At 49.7% G+C, this 15,725-nt stretch overlaps 3 protein-coding genes across 4 annotated transcripts in view; 1 reads left to right on the top strand and 2 right to left on the bottom strand.

The window, feature by feature from the left end:
- Positions 1-4,233: 4,233 nt before the first annotated feature.
- Positions 4,234-8,671, bottom strand: LOC136369764 (sperm acrosome-associated protein 9-like). The gene is made up of 3 exons (XM_066332820.1): positions 7,859-8,671; positions 5,498-5,700; positions 4,234-4,981 (listed from the first exon to the last, which is right to left on the bottom strand). The coding sequence occupies exons 1-3, from the start codon at positions 8,000-8,002 to the stop codon at positions 4,642-4,644; spliced, it is 687 nt and encodes a 228-aa protein (XP_066188917.1). The 5' UTR covers positions 8,003-8,671; the 3' UTR covers positions 4,234-4,641.
- Positions 8,672-9,229: 558 nt separating this feature from the next.
- SPACA9 (sperm acrosome associated 9) lies at positions 9,230-12,180 on the bottom strand. The gene is made up of 4 exons (XM_066333076.1): positions 11,469-12,180; positions 10,457-10,659; positions 9,802-9,940; positions 9,230-9,685 (listed from the first exon to the last, which is right to left on the bottom strand). Exons 1-4 carry the CDS (start codon positions 11,610-11,612, stop codon positions 9,599-9,601), a joined length of 573 nt encoding a protein of 190 aa, XP_066189173.1. The 5' UTR covers positions 11,613-12,180; the 3' UTR covers positions 9,230-9,598.
- A 226-nt stretch (positions 12,181-12,406) lies between these two features.
- AK8 (adenylate kinase 8) overlaps positions 12,407-15,725 on the top strand; it is a 66,530-nt gene continuing 63,211 nt past the window's right edge. Inside the window, exons 1-2 of one of the 2 annotated variants that reach the window (XM_066332817.1) lie at positions 12,420-12,556; positions 14,845-14,929. In XM_066332817.1, the coding sequence (XP_066188914.1) occupies positions 12,464-12,556; positions 14,845-14,929 (178 nt within the window). In that variant the 5' untranslated portion in view covers positions 12,420-12,463. Of the gene's footprint in view, positions 12,557-14,844; positions 14,930-15,725 lie in introns of both variants that reach the window. The other variant, XM_066332818.1, reaches the window with a different exon arrangement.

Below are 15,725 nucleotides of genomic sequence, written 5' to 3'. Positions count from 1 at the left end.
CTCTGTGTTAAATTCCCTGCCAGACCTCTTTGGGACAAAACACATGGAATGGAGTTCAGTGTCCAAACACCTTCCCAGATGGGATAGTCCAGAGCAGGTCAGTGCTGCTGCCCCTTTGCACAGGATTCACCATTAGAGGCTCATTTTCCTGCATGGAGCCAAAGCCTGTTTTTCTTCTGTGACAAACAAACTCACCAACAATGTGCCAGTATAATCCATAAATGAACTGCAAACAGTTCAGTGCTGTAAATCTGCGGGTGAGCTTCTGCATGGCCTTGCTCCTGCAGGCCAGGACTGCACAGTGATTAGAGAAATTAATAGCTGGAAATGTTAGAGCCTTGTTTGCAAAGCTGGGGCTGCTGTCAGGAGTTGGCTCTGTCTGTGCTTTTCCCTTCCATGCAGTGCATACACGAGGACACTTCCTCAGAGCACAAGGAATTTTGAGGCCACTGTTCCAAGCTTAACCTGGTGAGGTAAGGTTGTTCTCTTGTTTTTTTTTTTTTTTTCCTAGACTGACACTTCCTCACTGGTTCTGGTCTTTCATTGGTTTTCATTTGTTTGGTTGTTTTGGGTTTTTTTTTTTTTTTTCTCTCAAATAAATATTTGAAAGATTGCTCAAAGCAGTTTAGCAATCCATACACGAGCCTCAGCATTCCAGTTAAGGATAGAGTATAATTCTTAAATATGAGCAACACAGGCAAGAGTCTAAGTTGTGTAAGTGGCACATTGTGAATGTGCTTTGTCTAAGTAATGTTTATGGATAATTTTACATAGAAAATACCATAAACATCATTTGGAGTTCAGTGACACAGAAAGTTGTTTGCACCCCTGCACTGAGATTAGTTCTACAGCATGGGGTAATAAAATGAAAACAAATCACAAAGTGAATTTAACTTGTCCTTACACAGAAAGGATTCAAAATAATAATAAGGTATCCCTTGGCATTGCAAAGCTGCACTTGGCAGTATAAAAAAAATCATTAGATAAAAATTACCCATGGAAATGTATTACTAGGGTACAAAAAGAGAAAAATTAAGTGCCTTCCTTACTCACTTATGCCAAGTAGTACATCTGGTAGTTCATAACATGGCTGATAATCACACAGGAGACATTAGGGAAGGAAATACTTCCAATTCAGGAAATTACAATATCTTTGTTGATTGATCCTGATTTGTTGGAACTACTTAGCTGCTGGCACAATGGTGGATTTTAAAAGTTGTTACAAAATAGGAAATCACAGGAGCTGAGTTGCTTCATCCGTTCCCACTCAGGAGCTCTGCAAAGGAAGCCTGCTTTGCATTCCTATGGGCTCTGCTTTCCAGACGAGACTATTGCAAATAGTTGACTTATGGTCGTCATATTTTGGTGCCTGTGGGCTTGACTTGGCTAAACCTTTTTTTCCTGAAGGTCTTTTCACTCCAGTTTTGGGCTGGCTGATCTTTCCTGTCTGCCAGGCGCTATTCCTGGTTTCTGCGAAGCTGCATCTGCTCGCCGTGCTCGATGCTCAGCTGACTGAAAGCTCAGACTGGTGCTGCCCCACTACCAGGGCAATTCAGGACTCCCAGGAAAACCTCTGCTGCCTCGGGGTGTTTATGATGTGGGGAGCTGATGGAACACGGTGGTGGTGACAGGGAACAGCCGCTGGCTCTTCTGAAATTACAGCTCTGGGGATGGGAGTGGGAGCGGGCGGCCCGAAGCTGCCCTGGGCTGTATCCCAGGGGTTGGATGCCTGTAACCAATGTTTAAAAGGCCCTGTGGATTCAGGATTGGGGGGACAGCAGGGTTGTTGGAACTGTTCAAAAGTCGCTGGTGAGAGGTTTGGACACTGCTCTGAGGCGGCCGCTAGAGGCCCTGCCAAGCCCGTCCCTTCGCTCCGCATCAGCTTCCGCGGCATCTCTGGGATGCTGAGTTTCCTCTCCCCCTTGAATCGTCCCTTCTGGTTCCCTCCAGAGCCCACCACCATTCCTGACACTTCATCTTGACTTCTCGGGGTCTGAGCTACGTCCTGTCCTCTCAGTGTGGGAGGGGCTGGAACCACATATTGAACATACAGAATGTTCTGTCACAGTATTGTTTGGGTTGGAAGGGACCTTTAAAGCTCATCCAGTTCAACCTCCTGCAGTGAGTGGGGACACCTTCAACTACATCAGGTTCCTCAGTTTGACAAGAGCCTGGTTTGACCCTTAGCTGAATCAGGGGGAGCACAGAGATAATTCATCCAGATGCCAAGATTCTGTTGATATCATCTCTTACCAGCCCATATTTCTATTTCAGCCTTTGAACAAAAAAGCAGCATTTATTTCTGGGACTACCTGACAGATCTGTAGGAAAGTCAGGCTGGTGCCCTGCCTGGTTTCTCAGTGTGTAGCTTGCAATTTTATGCTCGCCGAAGCTAAAGTAAAACTTTATTGCACTTTTGTGTTTGGCATTTACATCCTGTTTATGTAAATTCTTCAAACAGCTTGATTTGTAGTAGAGGAAAACAATTCTTGCTGTATCTTTTTGTCTTTTGAAGTGTCCATCCACTCTGGAAGAGGAGAACTTGTATGGAAATTAAGTAATTTGTCTGGATGTTTTTGTGAGACTCAACTTTGCAGTCTTCCAACAGATTCTGGTCTTGTCACTATCAAACCTCAGACTGCAAGTTTTATGCACTCATTTTTCTGCTTAGGTCTTAAAATTTTGGCTGCATGATGCTGACTGAAAGGATGGGGCTAGGTTAGAAATTATTACTAAGATCTGGGAAGTGTTTCTTGTGTGTATGAATCTTATTAAAATTTGGGAATTTTTTTGTGTGTATCAGTCTTGGTCAAGTGCAAACTGACAACTTGCATTGGAGTTTTGAGCAGCAGTGGTGGGCTTTGGTAGGACAGTTCTGACAAACCATTTGTGCTGTGCTCATCCCTGCAAGCTAAAAGTGAGCTGGAGGATAATTTTGGTCTCATCACGGCCTGTGTGTTCAAATTTAAACCATTGGACAGGGCCAAGAAGGTTGGAAACAAGATCTGGGAATGCCATCACTTGTGTCCCCAACACTTGTCATTGTTCAGTCCTTGCAGCTTGTCCTGAAAAGCTTTCCAAGACAGCAACTGTCACTGGACACTTGTCTGCACCATGGAGCACAACGGGGCAGCTGCCAAAGCTTGGATTTTTCAGCCTGAAGCTGCCTCTGCAGCAGGAATCTCAAGTGAAGCCAGAGAGGGTGACAGTGACATTCCACTGGCTGTGGCCCCAGTAGTGCCCAGGAGTTGACCTGTGACCCTCTGTTACCATTTTGAGTTCACCAAGGTTCAGTTCAGTTGGATCAAATCTCCCTAAAAATAGGGCTCTTCTCCAGACTGGATGGGTGCATTGCACTGCAAGTGGATAGGGAAAGGAAAAAAAGTGCAGAACAACGTGGGGCTATGTGAGGAATAAAATGCTCCTGAAAATACTTTCCATTTCATCTGAGCTGTCATTCCTTCCTATGCCCCTTCCTCTGTATTAATTCTCCTTTCTGTTTTCAGCTGCTTGTTGCCAGAAACGGGTGATTTTAAGGCAAAAGCTTTCCCACAGCAAGCTGAGCCCCGTATGCCAGGGGAAATTGTTCAGGAGTTTTTTCCAGAAAGAGGTAATTTTCCTGTGGGAGGAGAAAAGAGCAATCAGACACAGGGAGGACACTTATTTAGGAAAGGCTTTAGGGTCTGACCATGTGCTGACCTCATGCTCCATGTTTTGAGCCCCAGGGCCAGCATGGGCCTGTCCTTTAGGTGGGACATCAGGCCTGAGGTAATGCTGACCTTGCCTTGAAGCAGGGAAAGCCCAGGCAGTTTAATCTGCAATGTGAACAGGAACCATCTGAACATGATGCTACCACCACATCTCCATGAATCACATGGAGTAGAGGTGACTTTTATTCTGTAGAGGTCTGAGGAGCACGGGGGTGTTTTGTCCGTGTTTGACTATTGTCAGTACACACAAACTAAGGCAAAAATAAACTGCTCTCTTTTAAATCTCCAGCTCTGACAGCACAGGAGTCAAACAGTGTAAGGGGAGATGTTCTGTGGTGTAAGGAGCTGCAGGAGGCTACAGCAGAGCACAGCTGAAGAACACTGGCCTCTGGAGCCAGTGGCAGGTAAGAGAGACCTCCTTAGTGTCCTGTAAACAGAAATTCTGTGGTCCAGCTTAACCAAACCACTTCTGTGGGAGGGAGGGAATTTTAGAGACACGTCTGAATATCAAAGACGTGTCAGAATCCATAATGCCAGGCCTTGGCTGCTCTGTATCAAATCCTTCAGACAGGCAGGTTCTTCACCCCGCTGGCTGTGGCAGGGAGGGGATGTTCCTCAGAAAGAAGGCTGAGAAAATGTAAAATCCTGTTTCAAATCACTAGTCCAAGATTCCTGTCTGAGAGATTAGACCCTGATGAGTCCTGACTGTTCCCTGCTCACACTCCAGTGCTGGCCCCAGGCACCAGCTCTAGCTGCAGCCACATCTGTGGGGATATAAGGAGGAGAGAGCAAAAGCATCTGTCCCAGGCTGGCTACAAGGCAACTCTTCAGAAAGTGGACTCAGACTGGATCTCTAGTGTTCATTTCACTGTATTTTTAATCATCCATGCCGTTAAAGGTGGTGAGCACATGATGCAGGAGCTTTGATCCTTTAATAGGGGTGTTTGCCCGGTGGCTTCCAGGGAGCCTTTTGTTTTGGACGTTGATTTGCAGCCAGGAATTTCTTGAAATCTTTTTCCTGCAATTGTACATTTTTGTTGTTACTAATGGAGGTCTGAGCTGCAAAGTGCCTAACGGGTGGTTTTTGGGAAGTGAGTGTCTCCTTCTTGGATGTAGCATGTCCATGACTCACAACATAGAGCGTGTGCCTCTTACTGTAGGTTACCCACTCCCAGAGGTTGTCTAGAACGATGGGGAGGAGGCTCACCACCCCTCCATAGCGATGCCTTGCTTCTTCCAGGCTCAGGTAGTTCACAACAGCGTGGGGGTAGCTGTGGGACAGAGGGAGACAATTGGCAGAGGAGTCCCAGCACTGCAGCCCTGGGAGCCACCCTCAGACCCCTCCTGGAGGAGCAGCATTGCACAGCCGCCATTTCCCGAGAACGGAGATGGAACTGGATGTAGAGTCCTGCCAAAAAGCACCCTGGCACAGATCTGGAGGTCTGGGAGAGGACACACAGACACTTGGCCTGCAGAAATCTGCTCTGTGCAGAGGAGCAGCAGCAGGAAGCAGCAGGTGACCTGCCTGAGCCCTGCACGGACCTCAGGGCACTCACCTGCCCTGCCGTGCACCAGAAAAAGGAAGCACAAACAAAGCAGCACTCTTCTTGTGAATGGACACTGGCAGTGTTTTCCCAAGAGCTGCAACAGGAACCTGGGCAGTGCCCTGTAGCCTGACTAAAGCCAGGAAGGTGCTGGGACCCAACTGGTGGAGAAGGCAGGTGGGAACGTGCAGTGCCATCCCCCAGCACCGACAGTCAGGTCCCAGGAGCTGAGCTGGCACCTACGTGGCTCGAATGGCAGTGAGGTCGTTGCTGTCATTCAGGAGCACTTTGCACTTCTCCAGGAGGCCGTTGGTGACGCTGTCCCCAGGATGCACCGTCTCCATCTTGTGGCACAGGTTGCGCAGGTCCTTGCAGATGGAGAGGAACATGTTGAGGATGCGCCTGTCGGTGGCGTTGTAACAGTGGTGGTCCTTGTAGCACTGCACCTGCACAGGGAGAAACCCAGAGGTCAGAGATGGCGAAATGCACTGAACTTGTGCCCCAAAGGTGCTCAGGGTTACTCAGGAGAAGCTGCTTTCTCTTGTGGCTCTCAGATGTGAGCATTACAAGCTGTTTGTTGTTCCTCTTGACTGGGGGAGGCTGGATTAAGGGATCCTTGCCCTGAGCTGTTTTGTTATTCAGAGACATGGCATTGCTTGAGGAAATGTTATGCCAAGACATTAAGTATCTTCTCCAAAGAAATTACAGGCTCTTCAAAATACAAAATTCTGAGTGGTTGGTTGGCAGCCAGAGCTGGGCTCCAACACCTCCAGTGCTTTCTGTAAGATTTCAAGACAAGAGGGAAGGAGCTCTTCCAACATGGATACAGTCTCTGCTTACAGAAGAGCCACGGAATGTGCTTGGCTAAAATCTCACCAGGTTTGTAAGAAAAGTAAAACATGGCCCCTAAGGGTCCATTTCTACTACAGCTTCCTTCTTCCACACTGTTTGCTGAGTGCTGTGTCCTTGTGAATGGAAGGATTTTTTATTGCTGCTGTGAGCAGAAATAGTCCTAAGGAGAATATCAATTTAGCCTGGATGTTCACCAGTGGGATAACAGGACTTGTTGTCCACATCAGCAACAGAGAATTAATGCACTTGAGTGACCTGGATGGGGACCAGGCTACAGGAACAACTTGCAAGAGCTGTCCAGTTCTGCACAGCCAGACTTTATACCCTACTCCATGCAGGAATCTTTAAAGAGCTGTTGTCATTGCCTGACTGTGGTGTGCACTCCCACCTTTCCACCTTCCTATGTCTCCTCTCCTCCCTGAGCAATGTCATCACTCCTCGCTAAAAATGCTGCCACATAAAACTGCTGGGGGTTGGAAACTCAGCCATATTCCAGTGCAAAACCACTTTTTTTCTGTAGTGTCTCTATTTCCATGCAAAGAGAGGTGGTAGCCAAGTCAGCAGCAGGCTGAGACCACACACATTTCTGTGTTTGCTGCTTTTATTCTTGTGCCCTCCCACGGCAAATTAAAAATAAGGAGAATGCCAGTGAACTAAAATGTGGGCCTGCTTTTGTCGCCAGTGAAGTTCCTTTGGTAGAGTTTTAGCTTTTGCTTAGTGCATCAACAGGGTGTGCTGTACCAACTGCTCCCTGTCCTTCCCAGTAATTTGCTCTTTGCCTTTTCCCACTCTTCCCCTCAGGGGTACAGTTTGTCACCACTGAGTTCCTGTGTGCTGTCACAGAGGAGGCCATGGAATTCTGAGGTACCACCCACCAGGTTTCACCCCCACCTTCCCCCTCTGCCAACAAGTACCACTGGGAATATCAGTGCTTCTAAATACAGCATAATGTTACCCAACATCTCAACAGGAAAAAAAGGCTCAGTGCGATGTCTGTCACAATCTTCTTCAATGCAAGGAACAAAGCCCTTGTATTAGGGAGAGGCAGCTCTTGGAAAAGACAACCAGCTCATTCTGTGTCCTAACCCTGACAGCAGCCTGGCTTTCACTCTGCCTTTGGCATCCATCTGGGTTTTGTGCCCGAGTTCTGCTATCTCCAATCCACAGTTCTGATTTTATTTAGATTTTTCTTCCCCCCTCTGTCACCAGGTGGTCTAAGTTCCACTTTTAAGTACACCATGTTATAAAAATTCCAAGACAATTGACTTACCAGCCCAGAAAAACCCTTGCTGACTTGGGACTTTCAGCCCTCAATCCATCATCCTCCCTCTGTAACACAGCCATTATTTTTAATAAGCACTATAGAAAGATACAGCAGCACCAATACCAGAGGGAAGAGCCAGGCATGCTGGTTCCTACAAGTTAAGGATTACAGATTCCATGTGTGGCTGGGGAAGGAGCCTTGGGTTGATTGTTTTCTTGTACCCTGTATTTCTGGCTGTGCCTCAGCAGTGTTAAACTAAACCAGAAAGTTCTGTTCAGCCATGAGATTCTTCCTGAGATAACGAGAGGCTCTACAGGTGCTTCTCTCCTCACACCTTCAGTTACACACAAACGTTCCTGGAGAAGATTTGTCCATCTGCCCTTCAGTAAAAACATTTCCTCATCCCTGAACTGGCCCAATGTGCACACCAGCCTCGTGCTGTGCCTGCTCTCACAGGCAGGGAGCTCTTAGTGCTGCATCATTAGTACCTGGATGATGGATGACACAGGTCTCATCGTGTCGTGAGCTTCCTCCCGGGTCCGGTCCAGAGCTCTGATAAACGAGAACTGCTGCTGCCGGAAGAGCTGATAGTTCTGCTCGATCCTTGTTAGGGTCTGCACTACCTCATTCATGTTTACTTATTTCTGGATCTGAAGAAAAAAAGAAGAGAAGAGGAAGCTGCTTTTTAGAAATTATGCAGTTCGACGTCTCACCTGAGTTGGAATTGTATAGGTTAGTGGAAAACTAAAAAGAACCGAAGTAAAAAGCAGGAAAGAGATGAGATATATTGTGTGGAAGCGCTGCGGTCCCCGATCGCCAAGCAGTAAGTCAAGGAGTTGGTAACGATGCTGCAAAAAGAGGCAGAGAAGGCGGAGGGGAGCGCTGACAATCAGATGCCATAAACCCCGGCGGGTGTGTTGTAAAGATAACGCGGCAATGCATGGAGCGCGCGGGGCCGCGGGGACCGGGGCTTCTCCTGCGGCTGTAAAACCATCGCCGAGCGGCTTCCGAGCCCTCCCGTTAACGGGAGCCGCGGATAAGCCGCCCCTCGTCACGGGGCTGATTGGGACCCTGCGGAAAGAGCAGAATCTCTCGGGGCAGCCTCGCCCGCAGCCCCGGCCCTCCTGCCTCAGCCCCCGGCCCTTCGTGCCCCGGGCCCCGCGCTGCGGGCGGGTCTCGCCGCCCCACTCCAGCCCCGACCAACAGTGCAGCTCCTACCGGCCGGGTGCGGTGGGCGATGGAGGGGCAGCTCCCCGGGAGGGGCCGCGGTGTCACGGCGGCCTGGCTGGCCGGGCTGAGCGGGCTGAGCGGGCTGAGCGGGCGGACAGCGCTGACCGCGGGCCCTGGGCCCCGCCGTTACCGCGGCGACCGCGCCGCCGTGTCCCTGGCAACCGTCGCCGTTTGATGACGTCTCCTCGCGCCCGCTGCCATTAACCAGGCCGTTCTCCGTCGCGCAGTGATGACGTCCCTTAGCAACGCGTCGCGTTGCCGGGGCGGCCATGGCCGAGGCGGACGTGGAGGACGCGGCCCGGCCGTGGCCGCCGCCCGTGGGCGCCTACGCGGAGGAGCGGGGGCTCTTCCAGCTCCTGCAGGTGAAGCGGGACCCCTCGCAGCCCCTCCGCGGGGACGGGGAGCCGGGCGGGGATGAAGGAGGCGGGGAGGGGCAGCGGCGCGGGCTCCTGTGGAAGCGGATGGGCGCGTGTCCGGGTGCGGGAAATTTGATCTGTAAAACACGGATTCTGTGGTCCAGCTTAACCAAACCACTTCTGTGGGAGGGAGGGAATTTTAGAGACGCGTCTGAATACCAAAGACGTGTCAGAATCCATAATGCCAGGCCTTGGCTGCTCTGTATCAAATCCTTCAGACAGGCAGGTTCTTCACCCCGCTGGCTGTGGCAGGGAGGGGATGTTCCTCAGAAAGAGGGCTGAGAAAATGTAAAATCCTGTTTCAAATCACTAGTCCAAGATTCCTGTCTGAGAGATTAGACCCTGATGAGTCCTGACTGTTCTCTACTCCCACTACAGTGCTGGCCCCAGGCAACAGCTCTAGCTGCAGCTACATCTATGGGGATATGAGGAGGAGAGAGCAAAAGCATCTGTCCCAGGCTGGCTACAAGGCAACTCTTCAGAAAGTGGACTCAGGCTGGATCTCTAGTGTTCATTTCACTGTATTTTTAATCATCCATGCCGTTAAATGTGGTGAGCACATGATGCAGGAGCTTTGATCCCTTAATAGAAGTTTCTGCCTGGTGGTATCCAAGGAGGTTTATTTTTCAGGCGTGGGTCTTCATACTTGCAGTGCTGGCATTTTCTTTCCTGCAATTGTACATTTTTGTTGTTACTAATGGAGGTCTGAGCTGCAAAGTGCCCAGGAGATGTGGTGTTTGGGAAGTGAGTGTTTCCTTTTTGGACATGTCATGTCTATGACTCACGTCAGGCAGCAGGTTCTTCTTACTGTAGGTTACCCACTCCCAGAGGTTGTCTAGAACGATGGGGAGGAGGCTCACCACCCCTCCATAGCGATGCCTTGCTTCTTCCAGGCTCAGGTAGTTCACAACAGCGTGGGGGTAGCTGTGGGACAGAGGGAGACAATTGGCAGAGGAGTCCCAGCACTGCAGCCCTGGGAGCCACCCTCAGACCCCTCCTGGAGGAGCAGCATTGCACAGCCGCCATTTCCCGAGAACGGAGATGGAATTGGATGTAGAGTCCTGTCAAAAAGCACCCTGGCACAGATCTGGAAGTCTTGGAGAGGACACACAGACACCTGGCCTGCAGAAATCTGCTCTGTGCAGAGGAGCAGCAGCAGGAAGCAGCAGGTGACCTGCCTGAGCCCTGCACGGACCTCGGGGCGCTCACCTGCCCTGCCGTGCACCAGAACAAGGAGGCACAAACAAAGCAGCACTCTTCTTGTGAATGGACACTGGCAGTGTTTTCCCAAGAGCTGCAACAGGAACCTGGGCAGTGCCCTGTAGCCTGACTAAAGCCAGGAAGGTGCTGGGACCCAACTGGTGGAGAAGGCAGGTGGGAACGTGCAGTGCCATCCCCCAGCACCGACAGTCAGGTCCCAGGAGCTGAGCTGGCACCTACGTGGCTCGAATGGCAGTGAGGTCGTTGCTGTCGTTCAGGAGCACTTTGCACTTCTCCAGGAGGCCGTTGGTGACGCTGTCCCCAGGATGCACCGTCTCCATCTTGTGGCACAGGTTGCGCAGGTCCTTGCAGATGGAGAGGAACATGTTGAGGATGCGCCTGTCGGTGGCGTTGTAACAGTGGTGGTCCTTGTAGCACTGCACCTGCACAGGGAGAAACCCAGAGGTCATGGATAGAAAACTGCATTGAACTTGTGCCCCAAAGGTGCTCAGGGTTACTCAGGAGAAGCTGCTTTCTCTTGTGGCTCTCAGGTTTGAGCACTCCGGGATGTTTGTCTGTCGTTCCTGGTGACTGGGGGAGGCCGGAGTAAGGGATCTGTCCATCAGCACACTGAGCCTGCCTCAGCCTTAGAGCCAGAGGAGTGCCCCAGCCAAACCCAGCTGTGCTGGCAGCACTGCAGGGCACAGGCTGAGTGAGGGTGGGGCCTTGTGTCTGCTCCCTCTGCCCCTGCCACAGCTGCCTGGGCAGAGCAGGGTGGGAATGAGGGCAGCCACCAAGCTGGGGATGGTTTGGAGTGCTGTGTTTGCATCATGCATCCTTCCAGGGGTCTTTATGTGGCATATGGCTGCCAACTCAACCCATTTAACCCTAACTGTCCTGGCTAACTTGTTAGAGCAATGCTGTTAAAGATTATAGATTCCACGTGTGGCTGGGGAAGGAGCCTGGAGTTGATTGTTTTCTTGTACCCTGTATTTCTGGCTGTGCCTCAGCAGTGTTAAAGTAAACCAGAAAGTTCTGCTCAGCCATGAGATTCCTCCTGAGATAACGAAGGCTCTACAGGTGCTTCTCTCCCCACATCTTCAGTTACACACAAACGTTCCTGGAGAAGTTTTGTCCATCTGCCCTTCAGTAAAAACATTTCTTTGTCCCTAAACTGGCCCCAGCTGCATGGCAGCCCCGTGCTGTCCCAGCTTTCACGGGCTGAGACCTCTTTGGGCTGCATCATTAGTACCTGGATGATGGATGACACAGGTCTGAGTATGTCGTGAGCTTCCTTCCGGGTGTGTTCCAAAGCTCTGATAAACGAGAACTGCTGCTGCTGGAAGAGTCTGTAGTTCTGTTCTATCCTTGTTAGGGTCTCCTCTACCTCATTCATATTTACTTACTTCTGGATCAGGGGACAAAAAGGAAAGAGAGAAAGCTTGTTTTTTAGAAATTATGCAGTTCTCTGTCTCTCCTGAGTTGGAATTGTGTAGGCTAGTGGAAAACTTACACAAAGTAAAAAGCAGGAACTATTGTGTGGAAGCGCTGCGGTCCCCGATCGCCAAGCAGTAAGTCAAGGAGTTGGTAACGATGCTGCAAAAAGAGGCAGAGAAGGCGGAGGGGAGCGCTGACAATCAGATGCCATAAACCCCGGCGGGTGTGTTGTAAAGATAACGCGGCAATGCATGGAGCGCGCGGGGCCGCGGGGACCGGGGCTTCTCCTGCGGCTGTAAAACCATCGCCGAGCGGCTTCCGAGCCCTCCCGTTAACGGGAGCCGCGGATAAGCCGCCCCTCGTCACGGGGCTGATTGGGACCCTGCGGAAAGAGCAGAATCTCTCGGGGCAGCCTCGCCCGCAGCCCCGGCCCTCCTGCCTCAGCCCCCGGCCCTTCGTGCCCCGGGCCCCGCGCTGCGGGCGGGTCTCGCCGCCCCACTCCAGCCCCGACCAACAGTGCAGCTCCTACCGGCCGGGTGTGGTGGGCGATGGAGGGGCAGCTCCCCGGGAGGGGCCGCGGTGTCACGGCGGCCTGGCTGGCCGGGCTGAGCGGGCTGAGCGGGCTGAGCGGGCGGACAGCGCTGACCGCGGGCCCTGGGCCCCGCCGTTACCGCGGCGACCGCGCCGCCGTGTCCCTGGCAACCGTCGCCGTTTGATGACGTCTCCTCGCGCCCGCTGCCATTAACCAGGCCGTTCTCCGTCGCGCAGTGATGACGTCCCTTAGCAACGCGTCGCGTTGCCGGGGCGGCCATGGCCGAGGCGGACGTGGAGGACGCGGCCCGGCCGTGGCCGCCGCCCGCGGGCGCCTACGCGGAGGAGCGGGGGCTCTTCCAGCTCCTGCAGGTGAAGCGGGACCCCTCGCAGCCCCTCCTCGGGGACGGGGAGCCGGGCGGGGATGAAGGAGGCGGGGAGGGGCAGCGGCGCGGGCTCCTGTGGAAGCGCATGGGCGGGTGGCCGGGTGCGGGAAGCGGCCGTAGGGTCTTTGAATTAATTATTTTAATTGGCAGCTGCCGCGGCTCCTACGTGTGATTTGATTTGCGGTTTAAAGCGGCAGCTCGTGGAAGAAATGAGTCGGTGAAAGGCGAGGCATGAGGAAGAGGATTCAGGGACAAATCGAGTGCGGGAAGAACGCGGTGCAGGTTTTGCCGTGGCTGAGCCGGGGCTGTCACCGCCCCCTGATCATCCCCTGGTCAAAACCCTTTCCCCCCGCGTTCCTGTTGTGGCTGTTCGAGGAGGTGTCATAAATAAAGGGTGAAAAGTTCCCTTGTGGCGTCGTTGTGATACATGGCCGGGCTGGTTTCCCTGCTTTAGAGAAGGGCGATTTTGTTCTGTAAGTCGGGAAAAGCCCTTGTGTCGTTCATGGGGAGGTTTGTGTGAAGGACTCAATAACCTGGTGCTGTTCTTATTGGAGAACTTGCTGAGGAGCTTTCCCCTGTGTGCTGCTCTTAACTCTGTTAAAAAGTCATTTTCGCTTGCTCAGAGCTCACTGAAATACACACGCATGTTTATTTCTTTTCCTATTTTTTTTCTTTTTGTGCTCTCACTTTTTTCTCTGTTTATTATGTCTAGTGCCACATAATATTTGTGATTTTTTTTTAAATTAAATACTGTGTTTTGCAAGTCACAAGGCATTGGATGCAGCTGCAGGGACTCATATTACATGAAATGCTTGTGGGATTTACTCAGGGTTGTGTCTTCGTGCTTCAGTTGGTTTGGAGCAAAACGATGACACAAACACAGCTTGAAATTGTTGTGCTCAAACATTTCCAAAACACAAAATGTAAAAGATGTGAGACCCAAAATATGAACCTCCCGCAGGGATTAACAGAACAACTCGTGTGAAATTAAACTGAGTTTAGCAGAATTGGATAAAATTAAGGGTTTGGGCAAGAAACAGTGCCAGTGTCAATCACTGTCAGCCTGAACGTGTTTGAATTATAATAAACCCAGATTTTCCTAGGTTTGTTATTTATAAAGGTGCTGGTAAGTGTAGTGCAAAATCCAGATTGCTTAGTGTAAATAAATGTTGCTGGAAAGTAATAATTTTTAAATGAACTTCCAATAAAAATACAAATTTCATCGTTTATACTCTGTGCTACCCAGACCTTTACACATCAGAATTTGCATGATCACCAGTATATAACAAAATTGAGTGTTTTAATTATTCTAATGAAGTGGATGAAGTAGAAAAGGAAAATAGGCCACTCTAATAAAAGACAATCAGTTGGTGAGGATTTAAAATTTTATGGACTAGATGGACTTCATGGAATTTACTTGCAAATATTAAAGTGTTACGACTGCTTTTTAGAAATGTCTCTTCCAGCACGAGCGTTTCTGCAGCTTGTCTAAATTAGAGCATTAGTTGTGTTTGATGTTTAGTTTTAATTACAGAACTCGTGGCTGTGCTCAAATGTCTTCCTAGGAAATGTATGGATTTCTCAGGGTTGTTCTTTTTTCTGCCTGTGAAGCCCAAGTTCCTCCCTGAAACCAGTGCAAGATCCCCCCTGCTATGGGTGAGAGCTGAAACAAGGCCCTCAAAGGTTTCACATGAAAATGGGCTCCAAAATAGACATTAAAGACAAGGATTTAAGCCTTTCTTTGCTTCCCCCTCTTCTCCCCATTCCTTTTCACGCAGGAGGCAAGGCTGGTACAGGTGTGAAACGTGCAGTTTCTGTGGGTTGTGTTTTCCACAGCTCTTGTCTGTTCTGCACTCCTCTGGGCTAGTCAGAAACTTGTGGGAATGTGCTAGAGAAGGGTTCTCTTGCCCTGCAGAGACACAAATTCAAGTTAACTCTGGTTTTCAAACTCCTTGTATGGTTTTTATGTTAGTGCTGCCTTAACCATTTTCAGCTCCAGCCTGCTCGAGCCAAACCTTTCTGGTGTCCATATGTACCATAAATAAACGGAAGCAAATAAGTTGTTTTTTTTTTAACTGGCAATTTTCTGACCACCTTCAGTTTTTCAGCATCTAAAATAGGTTCTGATGTCTCAATTTGCTCTGTGAAATAAAGTAAATAAGCATTTATAAGCTGTTTTGCATCCTCATTGTAACATGGCTGTAAAAATGCAAGATATCCATGACTGCAGAGCTGTGTTAAATTTTCCTCTGACTTTGTCCCATTTATTTCCAGACCATGCTTGAAGAGCTATTAATTCATAAGCCAGATGATCCCATTGAGTTCATGATAAACCACTTAAAGGAAAACAACGACGATGGTGAGTGAAAATGGAGAAACAGTTCAGCAGAAATAGTTCAGTTCCTGATTTGTGAACAGCTGTTGGGAGCTGTGCTGCCGTTGGCAGGTGATGGATCAAACTTTTCAAGGCTGAGTCTTGGGGAGGGGGGAAACAAAAAGAAAAGGGTGAGCATTTTGGAATAGTTATAGGCAAGATGCTTTTAATTTCTTTTTTTAGTGGGTAATCTAATAAGAAATGCACTTTAACAGTTATAACAATGAAACCCTCTAAGGGAATAACAAAGAGTTCTGGTGTATCAATTATTAATGCCTTCTGTGCCCCATCTGATATTTCCTGTTGTCTTTAAGCTCGCTAATTACTCCTTTTGTCAGGTGTAAATTTGGGTTCCTATTCTACCTGGGCTGGCAGATTCTCTGCTTTTTGATTAGTTTGTTACTCGCTGCTGTTAATGAGTTCCACAGCTCAGTGGCATCTCAGCTGAAGGAACAGTGAGTGTGTCTGCTCCTCTGTGTAACAAAGCCTGGTAAATTGAATGGGAAGTCTGTATTCTGCACAATAAAAGCATGTACCCTCAATCAAATTATTTGATTTACAAACTGTTCACCCTTAGGCAGATTATATTTGGATATGCACAACTGAACTGTAATTTTTGTTCTGCGTGAGCTGTCAGGGAGAGCTGGTGTCATGGAGCTTTGATGTTTCTTTAAAACCAGAGTAAACCATTATGAAAGTTCTGCTGGCTGCAGCATCAATGAAATCATTATCACTGGAGGTGCTGTGAGCTCTTAGTGGTGCTGATCAGATGGATGTTGAT

The sequence above is a fragment of the Sylvia atricapilla genome, chromosome 19 (assembly GCF_009819655.1).
Source record: "Sylvia atricapilla isolate bSylAtr1 chromosome 19, bSylAtr1.pri, whole genome shotgun sequence".
NCBI classification, from domain to species: Eukaryota; Metazoa; Chordata; class Aves; order Passeriformes; family Sylviidae; genus Sylvia; species Sylvia atricapilla.
Note: the sequence above shows the minus strand (reverse complement) of the source record. Positions and strands in the feature narration are given on the sequence as shown.

Coding starts and splice junctions, on each gene's coding strand:
- LOC136369764 (XM_066332820.1), bottom strand. CDS start 8,002: ATGAATGAGGTAGTGCAGACCCTAACAAGGATCGAGCAGAACTATCAG. Junction 5,701..7,858: donor CTGTGTCATCCATCATCCAG/GTACTAATGATG, acceptor CTCCCTGTGCAG/GTGCAGTGCTACAAGGACCA. Junction 4,982..5,497: donor CTCACTGCCATTCGAGCCAC/GTAGGTGCCAGC, acceptor TCTGTCCCACAG/CTACCCCCACGCTGTTGTGA.
- SPACA9 (XM_066333076.1), bottom strand. CDS start 11,612: ATGAATGAGGTAGAGGAGACCCTAACAAGGATAGAACAGAACTACAGA. Junction 9,941..10,456: donor CTCACTGCCATTCGAGCCAC/GTAGGTGCCAGC, acceptor TCTGTCCCACAG/CTACCCCCACGCTGTTGTGA. Junction 9,686..9,801: donor AGAAGAACCTGCTGCCTGAC/GTGAGTCATAGA, acceptor GTACAATTGCAG/GAAAGAAAATGCCAGCACTG.